A 26483-nucleotide genomic window follows, 5' to 3' on the forward strand; every position below is an offset into this window, starting at 1 on the left:
GCCTGAACCTAACTTACAGGATCTGTCTCCCTTATGGTCTGTGGCTGCTGATTATCTCTGCTCAGGTTTTTTTGTTCGTTTGTTTGTTTGTTTTTAAGATTTTATTTATTTATTTGAGAGACAGAGAGAGAGAGAGAGAGCATGAGAAGGGGGAGGGGAAGAGGGAGAAGCAGACTCCCCGCTGAGCAGGGAGCCCATATGGGGTTCCATCCAGGGACTCCGGGATCATGATGTGAGCCGAGGGCAGAGGCTTAACTGACTGAGCCACCCAGGTGCCCCTCTGCTCAGGTTTTTTTTTTTTTTAATTATTATTCTTATATTTATTTTTTAGTTTGATTTCCTAGGGGTTTCTCCTGAGTCTTCATAGTTTAGGGCCAGTCAATGCTTTCAGTGGAGGTTATGCTCAAATACATCAAACCTGTAAAACTTCCATCCACTGACAATGGATTCAGGCATTTTTCAATTCTTCCTCAGCATTTTTTTTTTTTTAAGTAGGCTCCATGCGCAATGTGGGGCTTGAACTCACAACCCTGAGACTGAGTCACATGCTCTACTGTCTGAGCCACCAGAGGTACCCCAAGTCTTCCTCAGTTTTTACTTCCCACCAAATCCTTTTTTGTCTCCCCTGCATGTGCATGTCATTCCTCAGTTGTCCAGGAATCTGTGGAGAGCTTCTCTAGCTTGTCTATGGCTCTTTCATTTCCAGACCATCCCCATTAACTTTGTGACTAGTCCACTGCTTGCCCCAAGTGGGACCTCAGGCTAGTAGAGCCATGGGTTTTCCACACTTGTTTCCTACTAGCTTGCTAATAATAATGCTGTTTGGCATGAGCTTTTGTCCTCCACTCCAAATGAGGTCTTCTCCTTCTGGCAGAAGCCGGTGGTGTTCACTGCCAGCCCCGCCCTCCTAAACCAATGCACCGATTGAGCGAGCGGTGAGTAGGAAGAAAGCTACCTCAGGCAAAGACTGCAGACTTCCGGTTTTCTTACCAAATTCCAGCAGTTCTTCATGAATAAATACCTCGTAGTTTGCTTTTGCCCTTGGTCAACCCTCAGAGCCTTAAAATGACTGTTTTGATACTTTCGGTTTTATATTTGCTTTTGGGGAGAGGATGCACTGCCTTCTTCATGCTCCCATGCCTGGAAGTCAATTAAGTTTTATACTTTTAGTTTTTTTTAAGATTTTATTTATTTATTTGAGAGCAAGAGATAGAGAGAGAGCACGAACGGGGTAAGGGGAAGAGGGAGAAGCAGACTCCCTGCTGAGCAGGGATCTTTGATGTGGGGCTCGATCCCAGGACCCGGGGATCATGACCTGAGCTGAAGGCAGACGCTTAACTGACTGAGTCGCCCAGGCACCCCAAGTTTTATGCTTTTAATATTTACTCTGTACATTTAAGTAACATTACAATAATAATTATAAGTCATTACTGTCAGTGTACTAAGGTTTTTGTTGTTTTATTTTTTAAAAGGATTTATACAGTTTGGAAAACACTGTAGACTTGTGAGAATTTACAAGGCAACATGTATTTTCTCCACTTTGAAGCTAAATGCCATTTCAGATCAAACACACCTCAACGGGAAGAATCACCTATCATGTCTGAATATTGTAAAGTGAAGAAATTCATTATGAATTTAGCTTCTCATGACACTTTTTTTTTCCCGTGTGTTAATACTCTATGAAATACAAAGTAGTGGCAGATTCTTCAAAAAAAGAGTGAATGGGATGAAGTGTTTATGTAAAATGAAATAGCCTATGGCATTCAAGTGAAAATTATATATACATACAGTCTTTCCAAGAAACATTTGAAAAGTAAGTTGGTGTTAGAGCTTTATCAGAGGCTGGATGTGGTAGATTTGATTAAAAGTTCTTGATTTTTCACTCATCTGTTTCCTGTAAGAGCATTTTATATCCCTAGCACATGGACTTTTGGTTTCTGCATATGATGTGTTTTGGCCAAAGGAATATGAGATGATATGCTACATGCTATATTTGAGCAGAAGTTTTAGATACAGTTTTATAACTTGCCTCAGCCTCTTATACTTCTGTCCTCATGCCAACAACATGTCCCAGACAGGAGCTGCTCCTTCAGCTTGGACCTCGGAATGAGAATACAAGCAGACCTACAGTTAGGTCCACTGCCTGGAGCAGAACCTTAGCCAACCAGCAGCCATCATGTGATGTGGGGTAGAAGTAAATGTTTGGGGTTATAAGCCCATGAGTTTGGGTTCACTTCTTCAGTAAAAACTGACTAAAATGGCATAAAAATGTGACACTTCAACAAAAGCACTGAATTATCAAAATTAATATTTTTGTACTACTATAGAAGTAACAGAAAGCATGTGGATGGGTTTCCTTTACATTTAGAGGGGTACCTGGGGTTATAAGACTTTAAATACATGCTTTGTGGGTTGGGGATATTCTCAGAAAGGCTGAAACTGAGGCTTGAGAAACTCAAGTGATTGCCAAGCTTTGTGAATAAAGATGTGTCTAGCAGAGAATCCAAGCAGTGGTTTCAAATATAAGCCCTAAATTAAAAGCACAAGGGTAGATATTCCAAATGAAGGTGTTGATTGTGAATCAAGGTGCACCTTGAATGGGAAACTCCATGAAGCAGTTTCAGAATTAACAGCAGATGGAATTAATTTTTTTAAAGATCAGGAAGACCAAATGAGTGCGAGATTGAAAGAGAACGGAACACACATACTGAACTGAAAACTTTAATGTAATAATCACTTCATTACAGACTTAAAAAAATCATACCTCAAATGATGTTTACATATCTATAGTCATTTGTTCAATAGAGGTCACTACTTACGCTCAGATAGAATTGTTTGGAAATCATCAAAGGCTGAAAAAGGTTAACAGAGAGACGGTCCTTCTGGCACAGGCAGTAGCAGTGTTCAGCCTATGAGAAAACAACTTAGGTTCTTAGCTGGGTTCCGGAAAAGTGGAAAGAACTTATTAAAGGAGTGATTCTTGGGGCGCCTGGGTGGCTCAGTTGGTTAAGCAACTGCCTTCAGCTCAGGTCATGATCCCAGGGTCCTGGGATCAAGCCCCGCATCGGGCTCCCTGCTCCGCGGGAAGCCTGCTTCTCCCTCTCCCACTCCCCCTGCTTGTGTTCCCTCTCTCGCTGGCTCTCTCTCTGTCAATTAAATTAAAAAAAAAAAAAAAAAGGAGTGATTCTTACACAGAATCCAATTCAAAATAGAAGGAAAAGGGGGAGGAATTGGGGAGGGGTAAATAGAGGAAAGGGGAAAGAAGAATGATTGATATTCCTATTTCCCATTTCTTTCCGTGTGTGGAACTTACATCTTCTTGCAAGTGGTATAGACTAAGGTGCAATGAAGTCAGAGCCTTGTGGTCAATGTGATCTTGATTTGCAGGGGGCTTTGAAACACTCAACACATTTGATTGCCACTGCTGACCCAGCGACTGATTAACTAAGAGGTGTTTCCAGACGTCTTAAAAGCCCTAACAGAGAACCTAAGGTGGAGGGGTGGGGCAGAGGAAACCCTTGGTCAGTGAAAAGAGATTCATTATTAGAATCTGTATATTCCGGAGTGTGATCTGATACTGACCTTGGTAATAGCTCTAGAAATTGATGAAATAACAGATTTTAGAAATCATCTCTTTCTCCATTTTCCAAGGTCATCGCAGTGACTTACCTGAAAACACTAAGTACTGATTGCCTGAAAAATTATAACAATTGGATTTCAGGAAGGATTTCCAATTTCAAATAAAATGTCTGCATCATGAGTCTGATACCTCTTATTAGGTCTCGCCTCATTTTCCTGCAAGGACTGGGTTTATCTTTTTCTGCAAAGTCATCCTAGAATAGTCTTTGTAGAACAGAATAGAATTCTACTGCAGAAAGGGACCTTGGAATTCATCTGATATCCTCTTTCCCTCATCATAATTTTAGAGATGAGAAAATGGAGCCCCGAGAGCCTCAGGCTTTAGTTAGGCAGAGATGGCACGGCATCTGGATCCTGTCTTTTGCCCTCCAAGGTCTTCACACTTCCCCAAGCCATCACAGATTAGTTTGGGTTCAAAACATTTGATCCTTTAACTTACCCAGAATCTTTTAATTGTGTTACACAGTCCAACTATTCTTTTGTTGTTTTCTGTTTTGTGGTCCTCACGTTCATCAAGACACAGTTTGGGAAAAGAGTGGGTCTCACTACTGACTCTTTGTGGCAGTAAGAGAAAAGAATTTTTAACAGTCAAATTTGCGATTTGAATGTTCAGTGTGTCTAATTTGAGGTTGTCAGTGACACTGACTTCTACTCGTTATTTAGCACATATGAATCATATTATAGTTTCAAAATACTCTTCTATCAATAGTAACTTCTTAGCATGAATCAGGCTAATTTTATTATTTCCTCTTCCCCCAAACAGCTTTCCTGGTCACATCACATTTGATGAATGTAATGAACTGCCCAGGTGCTGAGCTGTCTGAAGTCCTAAAGTCTGTATGGTGTCAGACAAAAGCTTTACGTTCAGTTTAGGGACAATCTTACTTCTGGTTGCAAAGGGCAAGGTTGGGATGGGCAATGGAAGGATTTGGGAAGATGTGGAAGGACAATCTGCATTCACTGATGGCAACTGAAGAGTTTACGGGAGTTCTAGCTCATCCCTAGTTCCAAGAGTGTTGGGAGACCCTGCTCATCCTGGAAATCTGCTCTGGTGCAGGGCAGGCTAAAGATACGGAGACTGGCCACTCGCAGCATTCAGTTCATCCCTGACCGACCCCTCACCTCCAGGAGCAACAGCTCCAGTTTTCAGGGGAATCCATGGGCACACTTAAGTTCATCAGTATACCAACACCAGTCCGTTCCAACTTGCTGTTGACCAGAGTGGACACCTTGAGTGTGCCCCTTGGTGTAGTGATTCTGAGCATGAACCTAGAGGAGAGGCAATTCTAAACCTGGAATAAGGGCTCTCCTTGGGTATGATTCAAATAGCAAAGCTCATTGAATCATAACATTTGAATCTGAGTCACTCGCCAGTCTTTTCTCTGTCCTATAAAGGCAGTTTAAGCACTGAGGTCTAAACTAGGCTTTCTGATTCTCAGCCTTTCCCCTCTCAGCAACCTTCCATCTCAACTACCCCATGGGAGCAGTAAGATCTCTTTTAGGCATTGATTTTAAAGAAAGACCACTTCATACAAGCAGGTTTGGGGGGATTTGAGGACTTGGGAGAATCGTTAGAAATTATTGTCAGTTCATGTTGTAAAGCTATGTCTGCCCCTGGGAACCATGGTCTGCCAGAAGGCCCATAAATCCGATTACCCTCACCTTTCCTCTTCCTTCCATGCTAAAACTCTTCCGATTTTCTGATTTACCAGCAACTTCAGGGGAGTTAAAACAAATGACACCTCACAGAAGTTCTGACCCTCCATTGCCACCAATGCACTGGTGATGCATTATCGTGATTTATATTTTTAGAGGCTTGCAAGTGTTATATTGGGCTGGCTCATATTTAGGTCACCTTCCCCACCTCCCCCAAATCCCTGATTTTTTAAAGACCTTCTGAGAGTCTACAACCATACTTGCAAAAAATTCTTAATCTTCTGTTTCTTTTTTAAATTTAATTTAATTTTATTATGTTAGTCACCATACAATACATCATTAGTTTTTGATGTGGTGATCCACGATCCATTGTTTGCGTATAACACCCAGTGCTCCATTCAATACGTGCCCTCCTTAATACCCATCACCGAGCTAACCCATCCCCCCACCCCTCTCCCCTCTAGAACCTCAGTTTGTTTCTCAGAGTCCATAGTCTCTCACACTTCATCTCTTCCTCCCATTTCCCCCCCTTCATAAAAAATTCTTAGTCTTCTAAACTTACATGTCTCATACTCCTGTTTAACTCTGTCCTCTTGATTTCCAAACACCTGCCTAAAGGACCTGGAACTGTATTACCTGAATTTCATGCTTATAGGACAAACTGAATATAAGATCCCAGCACTAATCCTTTTAGATTCTTTTTTTTTTTAAAGATTTTATTTATTTATTTGAGAGAGTGAGAATGAGAGAGAGAGAGAGAGAGAGAGCATATGAGAGGGAGGAGGGTCAGAGGGAGAAGCAGACTCCCTGCTGAGCAGGAAGCCTGATGCGGGACTCGATCCCGGGACTCCAGGATCATGACCTGAGCCGAAGGCAGTCGCTTAACCAACTGAGCCACCCAGGCGCCCCAATCCTTTTAGATTCTTTCCCAGTTTCAACAATAGCCCCTTCATTATCTCGTGTGTCCCACATCCCTATTTCCACTCCCCCTCTCTCCCCATACAATCTCAAATCTTCAGGTTATCAGATGATGGGCATGGCTGGTCTTCATCACTTAGGGTATGACCTGAATCTTCTTCCATATGATAGGTATTCAGGTAGCAGATTACCTTTTGGAGCTTTCCTTCCTTCCTCCCCAACACCCTCTGCTCCCATTGAACCATTCTAGGCGTTCTTATCCATTCCTGGTAGTTTCATACTCCACCTGGTACCCCCGTTTCTCACTGTGGGCAGTTTGGGCATAATGGCCAAAGGAGGTCAAGGAGCTTATATAGGTTTTTCATCATCAATGGAAATGAGTGTAGACTTAGGGGTCAAATTCTAACAGAATTCTCTCCTTTCTGCTCACAGAATTCAGTGGTCATCTGGGCCAAAATGGTTTATTACCACTATTGTCCTCGCTGTTGAGCATTCTCATTTCATTGCAACTGGCAGGGGTTACGTGTTTCTTTATATCAGAATCAGAAAGACCCAAAGAAGTAGCCAATGTAAATTAAGAAATGGAGATTGAAAGGCAGGAACTGTTAAAAGAGAAACAGAATAACTGCAGAGGGAAAACATTAAGCTAAAGAAATAGTACAAAGTGCAGGTGTAAAACAGCAAGGCTACATGAAAGTGTAAGGAATTACACTGTGGCTCGTTCACGGGAAAATTACTCTGAAACCAACTCTGGTTAGCTGGAGCTTTGGGTTGTGGGGGAGGGGGAGATACCTGGACCATGAAAACGATCGATCCTCCTCATGGTAGCCTTAGCACCCAGCACAGTGCCTGGACACAGAATAGTTGCCAATGAGTATTTGCGTGAGAAATACAACACTAGCTGAAGTGCCCAGTGTTTTCAGACACACTACACATTCCTGTGACACCGTCACTTCCATGCCCCGCAGGCTCCATCTATGGCAGGATTTGTGGGGAAAATGACCTGACTTAAAGGAGAGTATAGGGCATCCATTGGCTACAGTTCGTTTGGCTGCATGGAGCGGGGAAACGCGAAGAGGAAATCAGCTCAGTTGCGCAGATATGAGACCACCCTTGAGGTGTGCCTTTTACATTATCGTCTGTCAGGCTCCTATCCAACTTCTGTCTCCACCTCGTGGAACACCTGGCAAGCGAGGAGTTAGCCAGGGGGCAGTTCTGTGGTTGTAACAGGGAGGCTCTTGGGGGCAGTACGTCTCCCCTTCCTTGCATCTGTTGCCTGCACCTGCCGCGCGGCCCCTCTCGCCTCCGCAAAGGTGCAGAGGTCGAAGCACGTTGCTGTGCGGTGCTGAAATGCTCCCCAAATCAGCCTCCCACGCCCGCTCCCTAACACCAGCCGGGATCCTGGGATCGCCTCTAGGATCCCTGTGGGTGCTCCTGCTTCCTCCTTAGATTTCCCCCTCCCCAACTCCAGGCCCGCTTCTCCGGCCCACACCCGCCGCTCGAGGGGCGTCCCAGGGTCGCCGCGGTCCTCTGCGCCCCGGGGCACCCGGCGGGGGGGGGGATGGGGCGGAAGGCGGGAAGCCGAGTGGGGGGCGCCCGAGCTCGCGCGCCACGCTGCCCCGCGCGGGATTTGCCGCCTTCAGCTGCAGCGGCTGCAGCGGCGGCGGCGGGAAGAGGGGTGGAGGGCGGTGAGGAGGGCTGGAGCCCGGGCCGGGAGGGGGGCCGGGAGGCTGTGCCAGGCGAGCCGGAGGGGTGCTCAGCGCTCTCCCGCCCTCCTTCCGGGAGCGAGGATGCAGACTCTGAAACTGGCGCTGCTGGGCTGAGGCAGAGGCAGGGGAGTTGCAGCGCGCGCGGCTCGGTGAGTGTGTCTCCTGAGCGCGGAGAGGCGGGGGGAGGCGGAGGACGAGGAGGAGGAGGAGGAGGAGGAGGAGGAGGGGGAGAATGCCCGGAGCCGCCGTCGCTGCCGCCGCCGCCGCGATGCTCCCGGCTCAGGAGGCTGCCAAGCTGTACCACACCAACTATGTGCGGAACTCGCGGGCCATCGGCGTGCTGTGGGCCATCTTCACCATCTGCTTTGCCATCGTCAACGTGGTGTGCTTCATCCAGCCCTACTGGATTGGCGACGGCGTGGACACCCCGCAAGCCGGCTATTTCGGGCTCTTCCACTACTGCATCGGCAACGGCTTCTCCCGGGAGCTGACCTGCAGGGGCAGCTTCACGGACTTCTCCACGCTGCCCTCGGGCGCCTTCAAAGCCGCCTCCTTCTTCATCGGCCTCTCCATGATGCTCATCATCGCCTGCATCGTTTGCTTCACCCTCTTCTTCTTCTGCAACACGGCGACGGTGTACAAGATCTGTGCCTGGATGCAGCTCACCTCCGGTGAGTGCGCGCTCGCCTCGGTGGAGGCGGGGGGACCGCGGGGCGCCCGAGCCCGGAGGGGCGGGAGCGGGAGGGACGGGGGCCAGTGCGCGCCGCTGGGTGCCCAGCAACTTAATCCGCTCTGGCGTTGCGGGTGGGTGCTGGAGCCCTGGGAGGCCGGAACCCCGGGGGTTCCCCAGCCCGGCACTGGCGCCTTGTCCCGGGCTTTCCAGAACCTCCCAAGCGCTGGGGACACTACCCGGGGGGACGCGCGGGAGGAAGGGCCGTTGCTGGGCCGAGTCTGCTCCGAGCTGAAGATGGGGAGGGGAGGCCGGCCGCTTAGGGCGCGAGCTGAGGGACTAAGGAGGGGCTGACACAGCCAGGCGGAAAGCGGATTTGGAGAGGTTGTAGTGGAAGGAGAGTCAGCTTGCTCTGTCCCTCTCTGGGACTGTTTCTGTCTTTGCTTCAGGAGGGAGTGGTGCTGGAGTGAAACTGTTTCACTCTGTCCCGGGCAGTTATAAAAAATGCATCATCCATCTGGAAATGAGTAAATGCTAATTCTGTTTTGGGTTTCACCCTTTTAAGAAAAATGTAGCTTAGAATGTTCCTTAGCGATTCCCCAGATGTCTAGTCCTCAGTTTGCTTCCCTGTCAGCAAAGGTCCTTTCATTAAATCCTTCAACAGAGATCTTGAGGGAATCAAGATTTCTCAAGATCTCATTTTGGGGAAGTGGCTTTAGGGAGATGGGTTGAGAGGAAAACCCCTTTCAATAGCATTTCTGATCACTTTTTGCCCGTGGAGGATAGATTGTTACTAGCTGGAGGATATGAAAGTACTTTTTCTGAGCATCAAAGTTACTTTTAGCCCAGAAAGGATGGGGATGCATTTCCCGGTGGCTTTGGAGAGTCCTGAAACAAAACTAAGTCCTTTCTCTACTTCCGGTGATGCGGATTCCCACTCTGCTAGCCACCTTGGATACCCTGCCTTCTAAAGGCAGCCTCCTTCCTAGGACACGTGACACCCTCCTGCTTCAACATTTTTGGGTCCTTTTGATTTTATGGATGATCTGGTTGTGGAAGAATATAGGATATCTCAGGCAGTCAGACTGTCTAAATTGTGTTTCGTTTTATTTTTCCCATTTTTAAAAGCTGTTACCTTCAAGATTTGGTACATATTCTTCTGCCTGGGGAGGTTTTCTGGGGGAGTAGGGGTTTGCTCCCCAAGTTTACCAGAGTGTTGTAGGATGATCAAGTCCTTAAAGGTGCTTGAAAAGAGCATTAAAGTTCATGTTCTTATACTGCTGGTGGATATAAGAGAAACTTGTGGGAGACTAAACTTGTATTATGGAAGTATTTGCTTTGCACGAAGTGTGTCGCAGCTGATTTTAATTTGCCGTGTTCTGGGAACACGTTCAGGTGAAAGGAAAGAAGTAAGCACCAACAGAAAAACACGCCCGCCCCTCACACTGTTATCCTCCTGAAATGCTCCAAGCACCCCACGGACACCCTGTTTATATATATACAATGTCATTTCAGGAGCAGACTAACTTTGAGATTTGGAATAAATTCATGTATTACAGTTGTTCCTGATATTTGGCTCTAGTTTGACTTTGAAGACGATGGGACATTGAGGAAGCAGATGTTTTAGAAAAAGAATTGACCCTGCACAGCTAATTTTAATTTTTCTAAGTTAAATGACCTATTTTGACTGATGATTCAAATTAGATTGTTTTTTGAAGGTCTGAAAGTAATTTGCAGGTGATTTCTCAACAACATATTCTTAAATATTTTTATGAGTTTTTGTGCTCTAAACCCAAGTTTTTTTTGTTTGTTTTTGTTTTATTTTAAAGAAGGAAAGAGAACTATCTTTGGGAAAGAATTACCAGCTTTCAAGTTAATACAACTACAACTATTGCAGTGTTTTTTTCTTTCCTTTTTCTGGAACAGAGCACACAGGAATCGTTCTAGGGTAGTGAAATATGATGTCATGTTTTCAGAAGTTTGACATAAATATACTCTCCTGTTTCCCATATGTCAATGTAAAATGTGATGCTGGCCTTCATACTAATGAAGATATTTGGACATTTTTGGACTTCATTTTTGGAGGACTGCAGGCCTTTAAGTTCTAGGCATACTTTCTAAAACCTTTATTGGCAATTTATTTGATATTTTATTCCTGGATAAACCACAGAAGGACATGATTTTATTTATAATACAATTTATTAATTAAAGAAGAATGATTATGACGGGCAGTTAAGAATCAAAGTCAATTATGTTCACAGATTTTTAGGGAATGGGTTATAGAAGATATTTTTGAAGAATGCCACATTTAACATGGTTTTCTTTTTTAAAGTCTCATGGCACTAACAAGAAATTTAGCATAATGGAAACTATTTTCCAAGTTTAGGTTCTAACCTTTATAGTATTCCTCTTTAATGTTAAGCCTTCTCATACTTACAATTTAACTGTACCTAGGTTAATCTCAAGTGTAATTTGTAAGCTGTGCAAGATGAGACTTAATGTGCTATTTGCTTATTAGAGACTGTTTAACCTTCACTGGAAGTCAAACGATTAACTTGTGTATTTAGGTATCTAAGCATTCTCACGTAGTAACATCATAAACCAGAGCCAAGTAGAACATAAAATCCCATATGGAAATGATAAGAAGATGATGGAGCAGGAGACTTTCTTGTGAGTTATCCTTTTTATGATTCTGAACAATGAACTAGAAAAAGTACTTAATTTATTGGACCTGGAAAATGATATTGCTCTTCTATCTAGATATGCGAAGCACATATAATTAGTGGTGCTATTATGAACACCTTGCCCTGTCCCTCTCTCTCCCCTGTAAATCATTATTAACCTCAGTAGAGTGAAGCTGCTGAATTAGGAGCTAATATGTCATACTACTTCTGGATGTAATCTTATACTTACGGACCATGCCTAATATAAAGACTGAAGGCATAACAATAATACATAAAATAAGTAATAACAATCAGAGATGCAAAATTTTTCTAATCTACAGAGGGATAACTTGAGAAGAAGAGAGACGTTTCTTTTTTCTGTATGATTTCTCTGACACTAAAAGGAAGGAGGTAGATCTGTAATTGGCCAGCTAGGGTAATAAAGTCCAGATTTTTTTTTTTTTTATAATCAGGATGGAAAAGGAATTTTGTTGCTCTGGGAACGTGGTTCTCTGTTTCCGTGTTCTTGTTCTTTAAATCAGTGTTTTGGTCTGTTTTCAAGTCTGTTAATAACCAAGTCTCATAAAGGTGTTGTTTTGTTTATTTGTTTTATTGACTATAAGCCATGCCTGGAATTGTTTCCAGAAGCCCAGGTGTTAACCATTATAGACCAAATAAATCTTTTCTTTTTTTTAACAAGCTAAAGCATTAAGGGGCGCCTGGCTGGCTCCCTCAGTAGAGCAGGTGACTCTTGATCTTGGGGTTGTAAGTTCGAGTCCCACATTGGGTGTAGAGATTATTTAAAAATAAAAAAAAATCTTTAAAAAACAGAATAAGCTAAAGCATTAAGGTAAAATTTAAGGTTTTTTAGACATCCACCGTGGACTTCTTGGTCAAAGGCAGCAGATGAGGAGGTAATTACTTTCTTCTGTGAAAAAGGGACACCAGATCCAGGTTGGATTTCTTTATTCAAGAGGGACGAGGTTAGGAGAAGGGATTGCATTTGCCATGTCCTTCCCCTCTTGCCATTCGGTGTATATCAACAAGAAGGGCCACCAAGATGGCAAGGCTCTATGGTAAGGGTTAAGGGCTGAATCGCTCAGTCACTTTCCCCGGCTTCCCACCCTTAGTTTTTCCCAGCTTTTGTCAGCCAGCTTGCTTTCTTAAATTGTATAACTTTAGGTGAGATGAGAATCATCAAGAGGTAATCACTGCAAGGAGAGGCTTTGCAATGTTACATGATAACTATCTCATGGCACCTTGCTCTTTTCTTATAGACCTTACCAACATTTGAGATGATAAATGTGTTTGTGTGTTTGTTTAATGTCTGTCATCTCCAGTACATGGAATGTTCCATAAAGCCATGTCTGTATTTCTTCGTATCGTATAAAGGTCAAGATCATGGACACTGGAGTAAAAAGATGTGGGTTTTGACCCTGGCTCTGACACTCACTAAGTGTATGACCCAGGGTATTAATTTCTCTGGACTTCAGTTGCTCATCTGCAAAGTGGACATGTACTTACCTCAGGAGATTGGTGCAAGGATTAAAGAGCGAATGTGTCTGCTGAGATCAGTGCGTGGTGCAGAGGAAGCAAGAACTACATGAGTGTTAGGTTCGTGTGCTGTTACTGCTATGTCTCGGCACACAGTAATATGTGTATGCCATATACCGAAGAGTAGATACTCAATACATTGTTACTGAATAGAAGAAAGAATGAATGATCAATGGGGTGAAAAAGGAGAGATTTAAAATTCCCCCATGCCATGTTGAGAAGTGAATGTCGTATATTCTTTGAAGCCACGATGCTCATCTTTCTCACTGGTTTGTGGTATCAGCAGTAATTGCACTAAAGGATCTCTTCCAACATTCTTTGACAGCAGTGACTGTGACGTGACAGCCTAATTCGTGATGAACTTATTCCCAAATGGGGGTCTTTTCTGATGTGGGGATAATGATCTTTATTACAACCATAGGACATAATTGTATCTTAGGATTCAGCAAATTTTTCCTTACCATTTGATTTCTCATGAAAAACATCATTCAAAATGGAGGTTTTATGTAAGAATCAAAAGATCAGGTTTTCATAAGCGCAGGGGCCCCATTCCAGCTTGAATTTTCTTACATACCTTCAGGAGCAATCCAGACAGCAGGGGGGTGTATCTTCTGGGCTTTCCTTTTCTCTTTCTGGGCATCATTGCACACGTGTTCTTGGACCTGCCAGGGATCCTGCCCCAGATCTGCTCAGATGGGTGGCCTTGTGTATTCAGAGCTGTGATGCGGGTCTCCAAAGGGGACCAGGTTGGGATTGACTGGCCCTCAGGACATCACCAATTTTTACCATTTGGTGGTGCTGGGCGTATGAGAAAGAGGTCTTGCCTCAAAGAGCTGCTAACTCATCCTACATTCAGAGTTGCAGAATGACCTTAAAGGGGGGTTTTTCAAATGGCAGGGCATTCCAAACACTTGCCCAGATGCAAAGGGAAGAGTGTACAACGGGTGAGGGAAGTTTTCATTTTCTGATGACATGTTCTACTTCTAAGAATTTTCTATTTACCAACTCAAACTTAGAAGAGAGTGATTTGAAATGAGAATTTAGAAACTGTTTTTTTCCTCTTTCTTTTTTTTTTTTTGCTTTTATGCAGTGTGACAAGGGATCTGACTATTGAAGAGATGTTGAAAAATATATTAATGTGAATGTCAAAACAAATGATTTTTATAATAGTGAGATTTTAAGTGAACATCTGTGAAAAATAACAGACCCCGTATAACCCATGCAGTATATTGTTAGGTATTTTCTTCCTTTGGCGCGAGGCTGCTTGTTTAACAGCTTTTTACCCATTGAGAAATGTTAACAAGGTGCTCACATATTTCTATTACGAAATAAATAAATAAATAAATAAATAATTACTTACTTAACCAGAATGTGGCATCAGATGCTTAACCTGAAAACAATTATTTAGTGATTAGCACTTACGTTTGGTATGATGTGATCAGAGAATCCAGATGGCCAGGCCAATGCGTTGCATTTTATGTACATACCTTAGAAATCTTTCAAAGTGAGCAGAATTTTCAATGAAGGAAAGAGCAGAGCAGAGCATATACCTGTGGGTGGAGTTTGTGGCTCAGTGCATTTCTGTGTGTGGTGTGAGGCAGTGGGAAAAGGAGTAGAGAGAACTTCAGATCACACTGGCATGAAGCAAAGAGCAAACACCCTGAGAGAATTCTAATTTGGGGGCTTCATAGCATGATAACTGGGAGAGTTTTAAAGTGTAATTTCCAGAACTTTGGGGGTCGGCACCAGCTTTAATTAATGTGATTTTTGCTTATAATGAGTCAACTGGAATTTTAATTTGATAACGAGGAAAGACCAAGGAGCTGACCTTTATTCTTAATAATAACAAGAATATATTAATAATGACAGAAAGTAAGACGCTGGTTCATATAGCAAATGGTAGGTAAGTTATTTGATGTCTCAAACGTAAAACTGTTATGAAAAGTCATTGGGGCATTTCAAAAAAGAAACCAACAAAACAGCCTCTGCTAGCATTCTTAATGTTTGTATAATTAATAGTATGCAACTCTCCAATTGTGATTATGAGTCTATGACGCTCCTACTGTGCAGGGTCAGAGTGTCATTCCTGGTTTAAACTGTCGTTACTGTAATCTTGAACAAAATCATTTCTCATCTCTTCTGCTAAAATGAAACAAAAAAATGAGCGGTTTGCAAGAGAAAGATAATTTCTGGACCACTGTAGACATGAACCCTCTCCAACTACTTTTGGACAGAATGAAAGAAGAAAGTAGACCTTTCTAAAGTAGGGTTACTGGCATGGGATCAGCACACCGGGTCTCGCTTACCTGGATTCTGACATCTTCCCATACTAGGGAAACCAGATTGGCAGCACTGTAGGGGCTGTCTCTCTGTGTGCTGAATATGAGAAAGGATCCTAAGTGATAGGCTGAGTGAAATTAGGCTAATTGCATGAAATTCTGAGATTATGACTTATCAATGAAAGGGCTAGTGGCAGAGTAGCGAAAGGTAATGAAATCAGTGAGAAATGATTGTCGATCAGAAAAGAGGCCTTAGCTCAGAAAGAGACAGGCAGAACTTAACGAATCAAGAGAGTTCTCCTCATTCTTTGCCCACTTAGAAAACAATGGCTCATTTAGCTTTGGTAGAGAATGCATCACAGGCCCACTTGCTTAAGTGTCTGGAGACTCCTTGTGGAAATTGTCTTGGCGGGGGCGGGGGTGGGGTGGAGCAGGGTGCTCTGCATCTCCTTCTTTTGCTTTAATGAAGATCAAGAGTGAGGTTGCAAAAATCAAAATGGGAAATGTGTATCATCATTGACAGAAGGCTCAGTATTTCAGAAACAGGCAAATAGATCCAGCTGTGGAGAATGACAGGGACAGTGAAGAGTGACACCAAAAAATGAAGTATGAATAGAAGATAGAAGAAATTCAAGGTTGCAAAGCCTGTGGAATTTGATAACATTAAAAGCCTATTGAGGTTGATATCATCAATGGCTTAAAAATATATTGGCACAGGACAAGCAGAGAGCTGGAATGTGCATTACAGTGCAAAGCTGTGTGCAAATCCCAATTCCCAAGAAGGAAAGATTAAGGCTCTGCTGTACCCCCTCCCCCCACCTCTCAGGAGTTATAATAGATTCTAATACCAAGCTATTCAAAGAGAGAGATGATCAAACTTCCTCTATGGCAGGTGAAAATATGGAGAAATAAAATAAGCCAACCAAAGAAAGAAAAGGTCATTGTGAAACTTGATAAATAGAATTCCTATAGTTTCTCTTTGAAAATCTAGTTACAGATTGTGAAGCTAAATTAATTTCTGTAATGGCTTTAATGGTGAAAGGGAAGTTACAGGGAGTATTTAGGATAAATATATTTACAGAGCATTTTAAGAACATAGATAGTTGCAAGCTAGACTGTTAGATTTAAGATTCAGATGATTAAAAACCAGCAATATTGTGGATCTGTGTAATGCCAAATATTAATTAATGGAATATCTACATTTTAACCAGTTAACTGGACTAGGAGTAGCACTGAATAGTTGACATTTCTTAAAAACCTTCTTAGAGAGAAGAATGCTGCACTGCAATGTTTTACAAACTCTGGTTGGTGACCCTTTGATGGGTCACGACATTAGTTGAGTAGATCATGATCAGCATTAAAGCTTGGATTAAAACAATAGAAAATATGAATGTAGTGGAGATAGAAAGGGTTTCGTGAAACCTTTATTTCTTAAAATACTTAAATATGTGTAGGTGGACTAGATTAAAATGTACAATGTATTGCTTACCTGTGGGCTGTAGTCAAAATGTTTGAAAGACACTATTCTAGAGAAAAGATGATTGTGTGAATTTAGAAAAATAACTATCTCTTCTTTGGAAAATTGTGGAAGTTTTGCATCAATTCATAGGTCATTTTGTATTAGAGGGTAGATTGGGTAAAAGATAAGCTTATTTGAGACATTTTTCTTTGCTTTTCTTTCTTCCATTAATGGCCTTGATTGCTAATGTCTCCCAATTAGTTTGTAGGTGGATTGAAAAAGAGAATTATTTTTCCAGCTGTGATTTGATTGGCCATTCATGCTACGAAAAATGACATGGCCCACCTCTAAACAAACATTTAAACAAGTGTACTTAACCCAGTGCCAAATGGATATAGACTGAAAAGCTTTTAGAAGTTGGAAGGATATTAATAATTATTTAGCAGTCTCTTCATTTTCCAGGTAAAGAAATAGTATTGGAAAAGTACTGTCGAGCAACTACCACTTGCAAAAACCTTTAGTTTAGTATATTTAGCCTTCACAGTAATTCTACAAGGTTATATCATTATACCCATTTTGCGGATGAAGAAATTGAGGCTTAAAAAATTGTTCAAGGTCTCATACCAGTGAGTGGTTTGAGCCAAAATCAGACTTGCCCCCTTCCCTGCAGAATGTTGCCTCTGAATCTGAGAGAAATTAAGAGTCTTGCCAAAATTACACCTTGATAGACTTGAGACTAATGCATCTGATTCCCGGTGCAGTTCTATTTCTACTACTTTCGTTTGTCTCCCAACTTTATGTGCATTTGCTTAGTACATATGTTCAATATGCATTTTCACCATGCTGTATCAAGGGAAGGGGCTGATCTTTAACAGGGAAAATAACTGCCAAATGTTTACCAGACTTTTCTCGTCAAGCCTGCTTAGGAGTAGAGAGGTATTCCTCATCTCTCTTCCTTTTCATTTCCCTAAGCTAGAGCTTGGGTGGTTCTTTGCCCACAGCATCCTCTTGGTTACACCTCTGATCTCAGTGCTATTTTTCTGAGACTGAATTCCTATAGGCCAAGGGCTCTGTCACCCATTTCTGCCCTGCGTCAAATGCAGAAATGTTCTTAATAGATTTGCTTACCGATGGCGGTGGTGCATGTGGTGATGCCACTGGACAGGATCGCCAAGTCACAGACACGGTTCCAGGAAGGTTAATAATAGACTTGGACAGCTTCTGGAGGCATCAGGGTGAGGAAGGGGAACTGGGCATGTGGCCAGAAGATGCGCATCTTGGCTTGGCCACTTATTGGCTGGATGACTTTGAGCAAGTCATCTAACTACTCTTGGCTTTTCATTTTCTTCACTTCGTTCATTTTTTCTAAGATGTATGTAATTGTGTTGCAGATAAAAAGAGATCACAAGTTATGGACACTAAAAATATTATCATCTGCCGACTAGTTGTTGCTGTGCATTTACCGACAAAGTAAATGTTAGGAAAGCCATCAAAGATAGGATGCAATTAAAGAAGAAAGCAAATAAAGAACAATCCTAGACAGGCAGGTATCCAGAGTTAGATTTCCTCAATATAGTGAGACTTTAAATAAAGGTACCTATCTATTAGGATTCTCAGGATTATTGAATTAATGCATGTGAAACACTTGTAACTGGACCTGGCACACAGTAAGCCCTCAATAAATACTAGCTAGGTCTACTGTTGTTACTGTTACTCTACCACCACCAAAGAGAGCAGGGCTGGAGGAGTGGGTAGGATTCAGAAAATTTAGTAGACAGAAAAATGGAACTCAAAATACCCAACTTAAAGGACAGTGTCGTTTCACAACTTGTGTATGCCAGACCTAACTTGTTCTGAGGATCCAGTAAGATAATGGCTGTGAAAGCCTTTTAGAAACTGCACAGTGTTCTATAAATGCTATTGTGCTTCCCGTAATGGATTTTGTGCATTACTAACAAAACACCATCTAACCTAAGAGTTTAAGTTGGTGTTAACAGGGTCTAGCTCTTCCATTTTATTTGTCTAGAGTAATGACTCAAAGTGTCATTATCTCCAAAATGCATTTTGGAGATAATTTTGAACTGTTTAATAACTTCAGCTAAATAAACTTAGAGAAGCCATGTTTTGAAGGCATTGTGGACCAGTTGATCTTTTGATTATGGCAAGACCCTTATAAATATTTAGGCATTCTTATTAAGTTCCCCCTAAATGATAGGGAAATATTATCAGATATTACTCAAATTATTTCCTCTTGACAGTTATCAAAAGCAACATTTAATATTCTTGATCTTTAGTAACATCATGATATCATGTAACAGGAACAATTTACAAGTAGCATTTTTTTCTGTGCTGTTTTAAATGTAGTTGTAATATATTGAAAATTAGGTTTCTCAATATTGTGTCTGTGAGTCTTTATTTTTTCTTCCTAAGCAAAGAAAGTAGTGGTTTAAGATTCTCAGATTAATGCTCAAACGGAGATTGTTGCTCTCTTTTTAACATGTTAATTCTGTGAATTTCTTTAGCTTTCCTAAAGAAGGCAAGACAAACAAACTCAACATTGCTTCTTATTAGTATTTTCATTTCTTTTTTTTTTTTAATTTTATTTATTTATTTGACAGAGAGAGACAGCGAGAGAGGGAACACAAGCAGGGGGAGCGGGAGGGGGAGAAGCAGGCTTCCCGCCGAGCAGGGAGCCCGATGCGGGGCTCGATCCCAGGACCCTAGGATCATGACCTGAGCCGAAGGCAGTTGCTTAACGACTGAGCCACCCAGGCGCCCCATTATTTTCATTTCAAATTTAAAGTCATCAGCTATTGTAAGAAGAGAATATCAGTTTGTACATGTATGACTATGACCCAAACCACTGAATTGAATAATGAACAGATGAACATTCTCTGCTCCGCATAGTATCAAGATCCCATTTGCAGTAAATATCCAGAGTTGATGTTGACAAGAGAATGTATTAAGTAGGAATGCTCCATCAGACTCTGCTTTTAGACATGCAGGTGAAGAGATGTTTGGTGAGCACTGCCCGGCAGTGTCCCAGCTGTGTCCTGGAGGTTATAATGAATAGCTCTTCTCTTCCTGACCTCTGCTGGAAGGGGCTCTCCAGCAAGATGAACTCACATGGGGAAATGGGCCAGGATCTACATACCCCTACTTCACTTTACTGAGACCCCTCCATTGAGTGCAGGATGGGCTCTAGAGGGAGCTCCAGCCCTGTCATCTTGTGTTTCTTGGAACTTTGTCTTTTATAAGGTCAGGTCCAGAGTCATTTTCCCCCGATACTCCTTGCAAGGTAACATTTTAGAGAGTAGCCAGTGGAGGATAAAATATGAAGGGTGAAAAAGAATAAGAAGAGGGATCCATTCAGAATACAGCCAGTAGAACGGAAAGCTTCTTTATCTACCAGAAAAAACCCAACTCCTCCTGGACTTTTCTGTAGCCCTTTGTCTTTATATAAATTCGTTGAAATTAACTCTCTGTAACTTATCTGACCTTTTAAGAAGCTGTTGTGACTTTTCAGTGGCCTACTTTTGTAGAGGACTCGTTGGGATGGTCTTTCCCCATCAGAACATTTTGGCTATTTTTTTCTTAGCCTGGAGATGGACACTTTGGAATAACTTGGACATCACTGGAGAATTAACAGGTCACTGGAGGTAGGTTACTAGAGAATTCAAAAGAAGCAGAGGAATTCAGAACTGCGGAATTTGAAATAGCTGTTTGATCTTGGTGGTCATGAACTATGCATTATGGTTGCATCTCTGCAGCAGCCTGAGCCCGTTTTGGAAATGAAAAAAGTAGAATTGGAAATTACATTCCCCGGGAAACTTTAGGGACTGTTCGGAATTTAAAAATAATGTTTACAGGAACTCACACCATGGACCCCAGCTATAGGCAAATAATACTTCATATGTTGAGAATAGAAAACTGGACACCAAATTTCATTACTAGTTCCTACCTACATATTCTAGTTGCCTTTTCCTTAAATACAACAAAATAAAAAGAAGGAATGAGTGCCTTCTATACCCACACATAGTTGTCTCCACTGGAAGCCACTCAGAGAACACACAAATTCCTTTCTTCTTTTCTTTTTCTTTTTTTTTTAAAGTGGGACCTGAACTCAATCTGGTTTCTATTTTATCTCTTTGGGAACCTGAAGTGCAGAAAGTTCTTAGGAAAATTCAGAAAGCACATTTCCTGCTCAATGCCAAACTTTTTTCCCCATCTCATACTCACAAAGCATTTTTAAAAATCCTCACCAGAATTCCCCCTTATTAGCCCCGATGCCCCCACCCTGGTCCCAGGGCCTGCCGAAATGTCTGTGCCTGAAAAGGCCAAGCAGAAAATCTGGAACTCTACTGGTACTATGGTTCAATACAGCACACTAGCAATGCTGTGGGACCTCTTAGAATTTGGGGGCTGAGTTTAATGTGCATAGAACAAGGGGGAAAAGTTCTGTAATCAATAAGAGTTCATTTGACAAGGACTGTTCCCTTCCACTGTGTACTATTAAAGAATTGATTTTTTTTACAAAGGTTTCTAAAAAACCAACCTAGTGATTGTGAGAGGTGGTCCCTGAACATTAAAGTTTTAATCGTGATAGATTTATTTAAGAAATAGAATGAGTCTCGCATACAATTCTTTCTCTTTAAGTCTCATGGTGACATGAGCAGTTCATTTGGAATTTATTCTCAAATACGTTAAAGTATTATCTAAGTTTAGTGTAGAAATATGACTTACACGGAGGCAAGCTTGAACTTGTCCAATGAAAGAGAAAGTGACTTAAATTTCTATTGTAGTTACCACATTATTCAGACCAGCCATCATTCTGGTCTTGCCAAACATTTGCAGAATGAATCATTGTTTCAGTTCATCTGTAAACACATTATGCATACTATACTTTATATTTGTGTGTGCGTGCCTGTGTTTTTGTGTCTATAGTTTAAAAAATAACAATAAAATGACCACTTGTGTATCCACTACCCACTTTCCTGATGATATCTGCCCAGAGGTAGCCACTTCCCTGAGTTTTGTGTTACTAACCTACATTCCTTATAGTTTTATCACTAATGTGCATATTCTCGAGTCACAGGTTTTTTACTGTTTGTTTTTTTTAAGATTTTATTTGTTTATTTGAGAGAGAGAAAGACAGAGATAGTGAGAGAGAGCACAAGTGGAGAGGAGAGGGAGAAGCAGGCTCCCCGCTGAGCAAGGAGCCCGATGCGGGGCTGGAGCCCGATGCGGGGCTCGATCCCAGGACCCTGGAATCATGACCTGAGCTGAATGCAGATGTTTAACTGACTGAGCCACCCAGATGCCTCACTGTTCCCGTTTTTAAAGGAAATGGTTCATTGTTTAGTATGACTTATGCAACAGATGCAAATACTATTCATTATGTTAAGAAAGTTCACTTACATTCCTCCATTGACAAGAACTTTTTAGATTTTGAATGTATGTTGAATTTTATTAAATGCACTTTCAGCACCTACTGAGATGATTAAATGAATTTTTGGAATTAATCAGTACTGATGAAATAGTTATAATACTGGATTTTCTAATGTTAATGCACTATAAAAACAAAGCCAACTTTCACACCCATTGTGAGACTCAGTCTCTAATATCTTATTATTTTTCAAAGTATTTTCATGAGTAAGGTTGTGTGGGGTTTTTTTGTTGTTGTTTGTTTTCATTGTCACACGTCTTCATCTAGTTTAGGTGTCAGGGTTATGTAAGATCCATAAAAGTAGTTGAGAAGTCTCTTTTTCTGTTCTTTGAAAGAATTTGTGTAGAATTGGAATTATCTGTTCCTTGAGTATTTAATGGAATTAAATTGTAAAACTGTCTGGGCCTGGTATTTCTTTATAGGAAGATTTTTTAAACTACTGATTAGATTTCTTTAATTGTCTTAGAATCAGTCAGGTTTTTAATTTCATCTTCAGTTTATAAAAGTATATTTTTCTAAGAATTTGTCCATTTCACCTACATTGTCAAATTTATTGGCATAGAGCTTTTTAAACTATACTCTTATCATTGCATAGGAACTGTTTGCTTGTGTCTTCTGTTTTCTTTAGATCAATTTTGCCAAAAGGTTGTCAGATTTATTAGTTTTTTTAAAAAAGAACCAGCTTTATCTTTGTTGTTCTTTTGCATTGCATTTGTTTGTTCGATAGCATTAATTTTTGCTTTTATTTTTTACTTTTTTTCCTTCTATTTTCTTTAGGTTTTTTCTCTTGTTCTTTTCCTAACTTCTTAATTGGTTACCAAGCTTATTAATTTTTTATCTGCTACAAACTTATGGAAATAACTCCTTATCTGTAGTGAGACTTTTGAAGAGACCATCATTAAAAATTTTGATCAGGAATTGTATGCAACCATCTCCCAAGCATGACACAAAATGATAAATATATATGTTCCTCATGAAAGAAAGCTCAAATTGCATATTTATATTTATATTGGATATATATTCAATATATTTAGTATTTAATACTTTATATTCTATGTGTCTTATATGAAGTAAATGTTTTTGCAAAATCACATATAGATGCTCCCATTTATTCTAGCAATTGCTATTGTAATAATATCATTTTCTGTGTGCATATCATGATATGAAATACATGAGAAAACACTCAAGATCACTAATGATCAGTGGATGGCACCAAGTTCATTATTGGCTTTAGTGCTCAACTGCTTCTCTGGATTCTTGTTTTGTCTTTTTCCTTACCTATAAGGGGTTTCTCTTACTTTACTATTGCTCAGCCATGCATGTGAAAAAAAAAAAGTTTTGTATTTTTATCCAACATTTTTAGGTATTCTATTTGGGAGTGTTTTTTGGGTCATCTGATCTGTCATGTTGCCCAAAATGTAGATCCCATGGATAATATTAAGTTGGCTTTGCTTAATTCTATGGCCACATGGACTCTAACTTCCAAGTACCAAGTCACCAATTTATGCCATTGCTGAAATGGGGAACAATCAGAGGGAGTGTGGATTGATGCATATAAACTAATTATACTTTCTGAATCTACTACTCAAAATTCATGAACGTACCATAGTGAGTTAGTGTCATAGTTCGTTCGTTCGTTCTTTCTTTCTTTCTTCCTTTCTTCCCTTTTCTTCTTCTCCTTCTCCTCCTCCTCCTTCTCCTTCGAGAGAGAGAGAGAGAGAGAGAGAAAGGGGGGGAGGGCCAGAGGGGGGGAGAGAGAGAATCTCATGCAGGCTTCATGACCAGTGTGTAGTCTGATGTGGGGCTTGATCTCACAACCCTGAGATGATGACCTGAGCCGAAACCAAGAGTTGGGTGCTCAACTGACTGAGCCACCCAGGTGCCCCACTGTCATATTTGTCTAAGATGAAATATGTAGTAGGAGCAAAGGAGTGGGTCTCCACTTCCAATGACATATGCATTTAATGTAGATTCCTCTTAGTTTTAATATAAAAATACCAAATTACATGACAGAAATATTGTCATTGGGTTCTCAATCCTTTTATTCTTTCATTCATTCATTTATCCTTCCCTATTGCATGCCTAGTATGCATATTAGAGAAGATATGAAGCCTAAAACACTTCTTATAGTAAAGATCTCTTCATGATTGGTTTTCTTCTTAGGTTTGGAAAGAATTCTGAATTCCTCAGAAGAAAACTGTGGAGGCAGCTATAACATGCTAGAGAGGTGCATAAGCTCTGAAACCAAAACATCTGGATTTGTGTGGTTGCTGTATGACCTTGGGCCAGTTCTTTAGCCTATCTATGCCTCAGTTTCCTCATCTTTAAAGTAAGGATAAATATAGAACCCATCTCATATCTGGAAAACAGAAGACACTCATAAATGTTAGGAATGAGTATGACCATCATCAATGTTGTCATCATTATCATCACTAGAACGGTGGTCCCAGAAGGCACAAAAAAAGAAGTACAAAGTACATTGCTGTTCTGTTAAAAACCCCATATGACCTCAGATTGTTTCTCTTTTAATCTAGAAAAGAAATCGTGTACATTTTGAAGGTGGAAATTCATTGCCACTCCATTTTTTATTGGATGAGATTAGCCCTTTCCATCCTAGGTCTTCGTGGGGGATTTTATAAGAGAGAACGAAGGAAGCTGTGGAACTTCCCTGCAGTGGGTGCCCTTTCAGCCCTCCTTTTGGGATGGAGATTGGGGATCTGTAGAGTGATATGACCAGGGCTCAGAGAAGAAGGGTAGCAGTTAGCAATTGCTGCTCCTTGTGCCCTATGTACTAGAAGCTTCCTGAGGGCAGAGATCATGGTGGTTTTATTTGCCCTTGTACACTTAGTGCTTAGGATGCTTGTTGTTGCAATTTGCCTGCTCTTTCAATGCCTTAAACTGATGCCACAATTCAAAGCTCTATCCTCGGAACCAATATAAAGAAAATGTCTCAGCACTTTTTAGAGGAGTCAACATAGTGATTATCCCACAGAGTCTGCAACCGGAGAGCTTATCATTTCTATATGATTTAAGCTCTACTTAAGAAAATAGGTCCTAGGGATGCCTGGGTGGTTCAGTCGGTTAAGCGTCTGCCTTTGGCTCGGGTCATGATCCCAGGATCCTGGGATTGAGCCCCGCGTCGGGCTCCCTGCTCAGCAGAGAGCCTGCTTCTCCCTCTCCCTCTACCTGCCGCTCTGTCTATCTGTGCTCTCTCTCTGTCTCTCTGTCAAATAAATAAATAAAATCTTAAAAAAAAAAAGAAAAAGAAAACAGGTCCTATTTTCATTTTAAGTTTCAAAGTCAAGAACTATCAACCAAACTTAATTATGCTTTAATATCTTGTGTATATGAATTTAGAATGACACATTCTAAATGGTTCACCTTGACCAGAGAAATTTGGCATTGAAAAGCAGATGTTTTGTTAAAACCAGATATATGGGTCCCGTGGTTTGTAATTTTTTACCTTAACACAAAGAATACAAATGTTACAGAACCAAGGAAACACCGAACACATTTGAATATAAACCTTGTTTTTAAATAGATTATTTTCCAAAATGAATTCTTTTAGTTCTCTGCCTTCACTGTAACAACCATAAAATCTGAGCGTTGAGCAAGGTGGGAAGATTGCGATGATAGAGGAAAAAGACAAAAAGACACAGAGAGCAGAGTAGTTCAAGGCGCTAAACAGAGGGATGGACTGGCATGGGACAGAAGCAGCAGTAATCGTGACATTCAAATTCCCTGAGAAGGACGAAAAATCTAAATGTTTATAAAAGAAAAAAAAAAAACCTGTGTAGGTAAGGAGAGAACATTTTACTTGGAGGCTAAAACGAAGACAATACAAAATAATAAAAAATTAATTCAAGTCTCCTTCAAAATACAGTAACATCAGTTTGCTGCTTCCCAGGGCAATAAGAAAGTGGTGTCATAAGATAGACTTCATAATCATTTTCTTCTTATAAAATAATTGTTTTACCTTTTTCCCTGTTGTGAGTTTTTTTTTTAAGATTATTTATTTTTAGAGAGAGAGAGAGAGCTCGCTTACACGCATGTGGAGAGGGGCAGAGGGTGAGAATCTTTGAAGCTGACTCTATGCCGAGCAAGGAGCCCGATGTGGGGCTCGATCACACAACCCATGAGATCATGAGCAGAGCTGAAACCCAGAATTGGACACTTAACCGACTGAGCCACCCAGGCGCCCCACTGTTCTGAGGGGTTTTTTTTTAATTTTTTTATTGTTATGTTAATTCCCAAACATTACATCATTAGTTTTAGATGTAGTGTTCCATGATTCATTGTGCATAACACCCAGTGCTCCATGCAGAACGTGCCCTTCTCAATACCCATCACCAGGCTAACCCATCCTCCCACCCCCCTCCCCTCTAGAACCCTCAGTTTATTTTTCAGAGTCCATCGTCTCTCATGGTTCGTCTACCCCTCTGATTTCCCCCCTTTCATTCTTCCCCTCCTGCTACCTTCTTCTTCTTCTT

At 41.2% G+C, this 26483-nt stretch overlaps 1 protein-coding gene across 1 annotated transcript in view; it reads left to right on the forward strand.

The window, feature by feature from the left end:
- The first annotated feature begins 8153 nt into the window (after window positions 1-8153).
- The window catches only part of LHFPL3 (LHFPL tetraspan subfamily member 3), a 477483-nt gene continuing 459153 nt past the window's right edge, over window positions 8154-26483 (forward strand). Inside the window, exon 1 of the mRNA XM_081800673.1 lies at window positions 8154-8593. Coding sequence (XP_081656799.1) covers window positions 8155-8593 — 439 coding nt within the window. The 5' untranslated portion in view covers window position 8154. The remainder of the gene's footprint in view (window positions 8594-26483) is intronic.

Source organism: Leptonychotes weddellii, chromosome 12, assembly GCF_054177405.1.
Source record: "Leptonychotes weddellii isolate Sample4059 chromosome 12, ASM5417740v2, whole genome shotgun sequence".
NCBI lineage: Eukaryota > Metazoa > Chordata > Mammalia > Carnivora > Phocidae > Leptonychotes > Leptonychotes weddellii.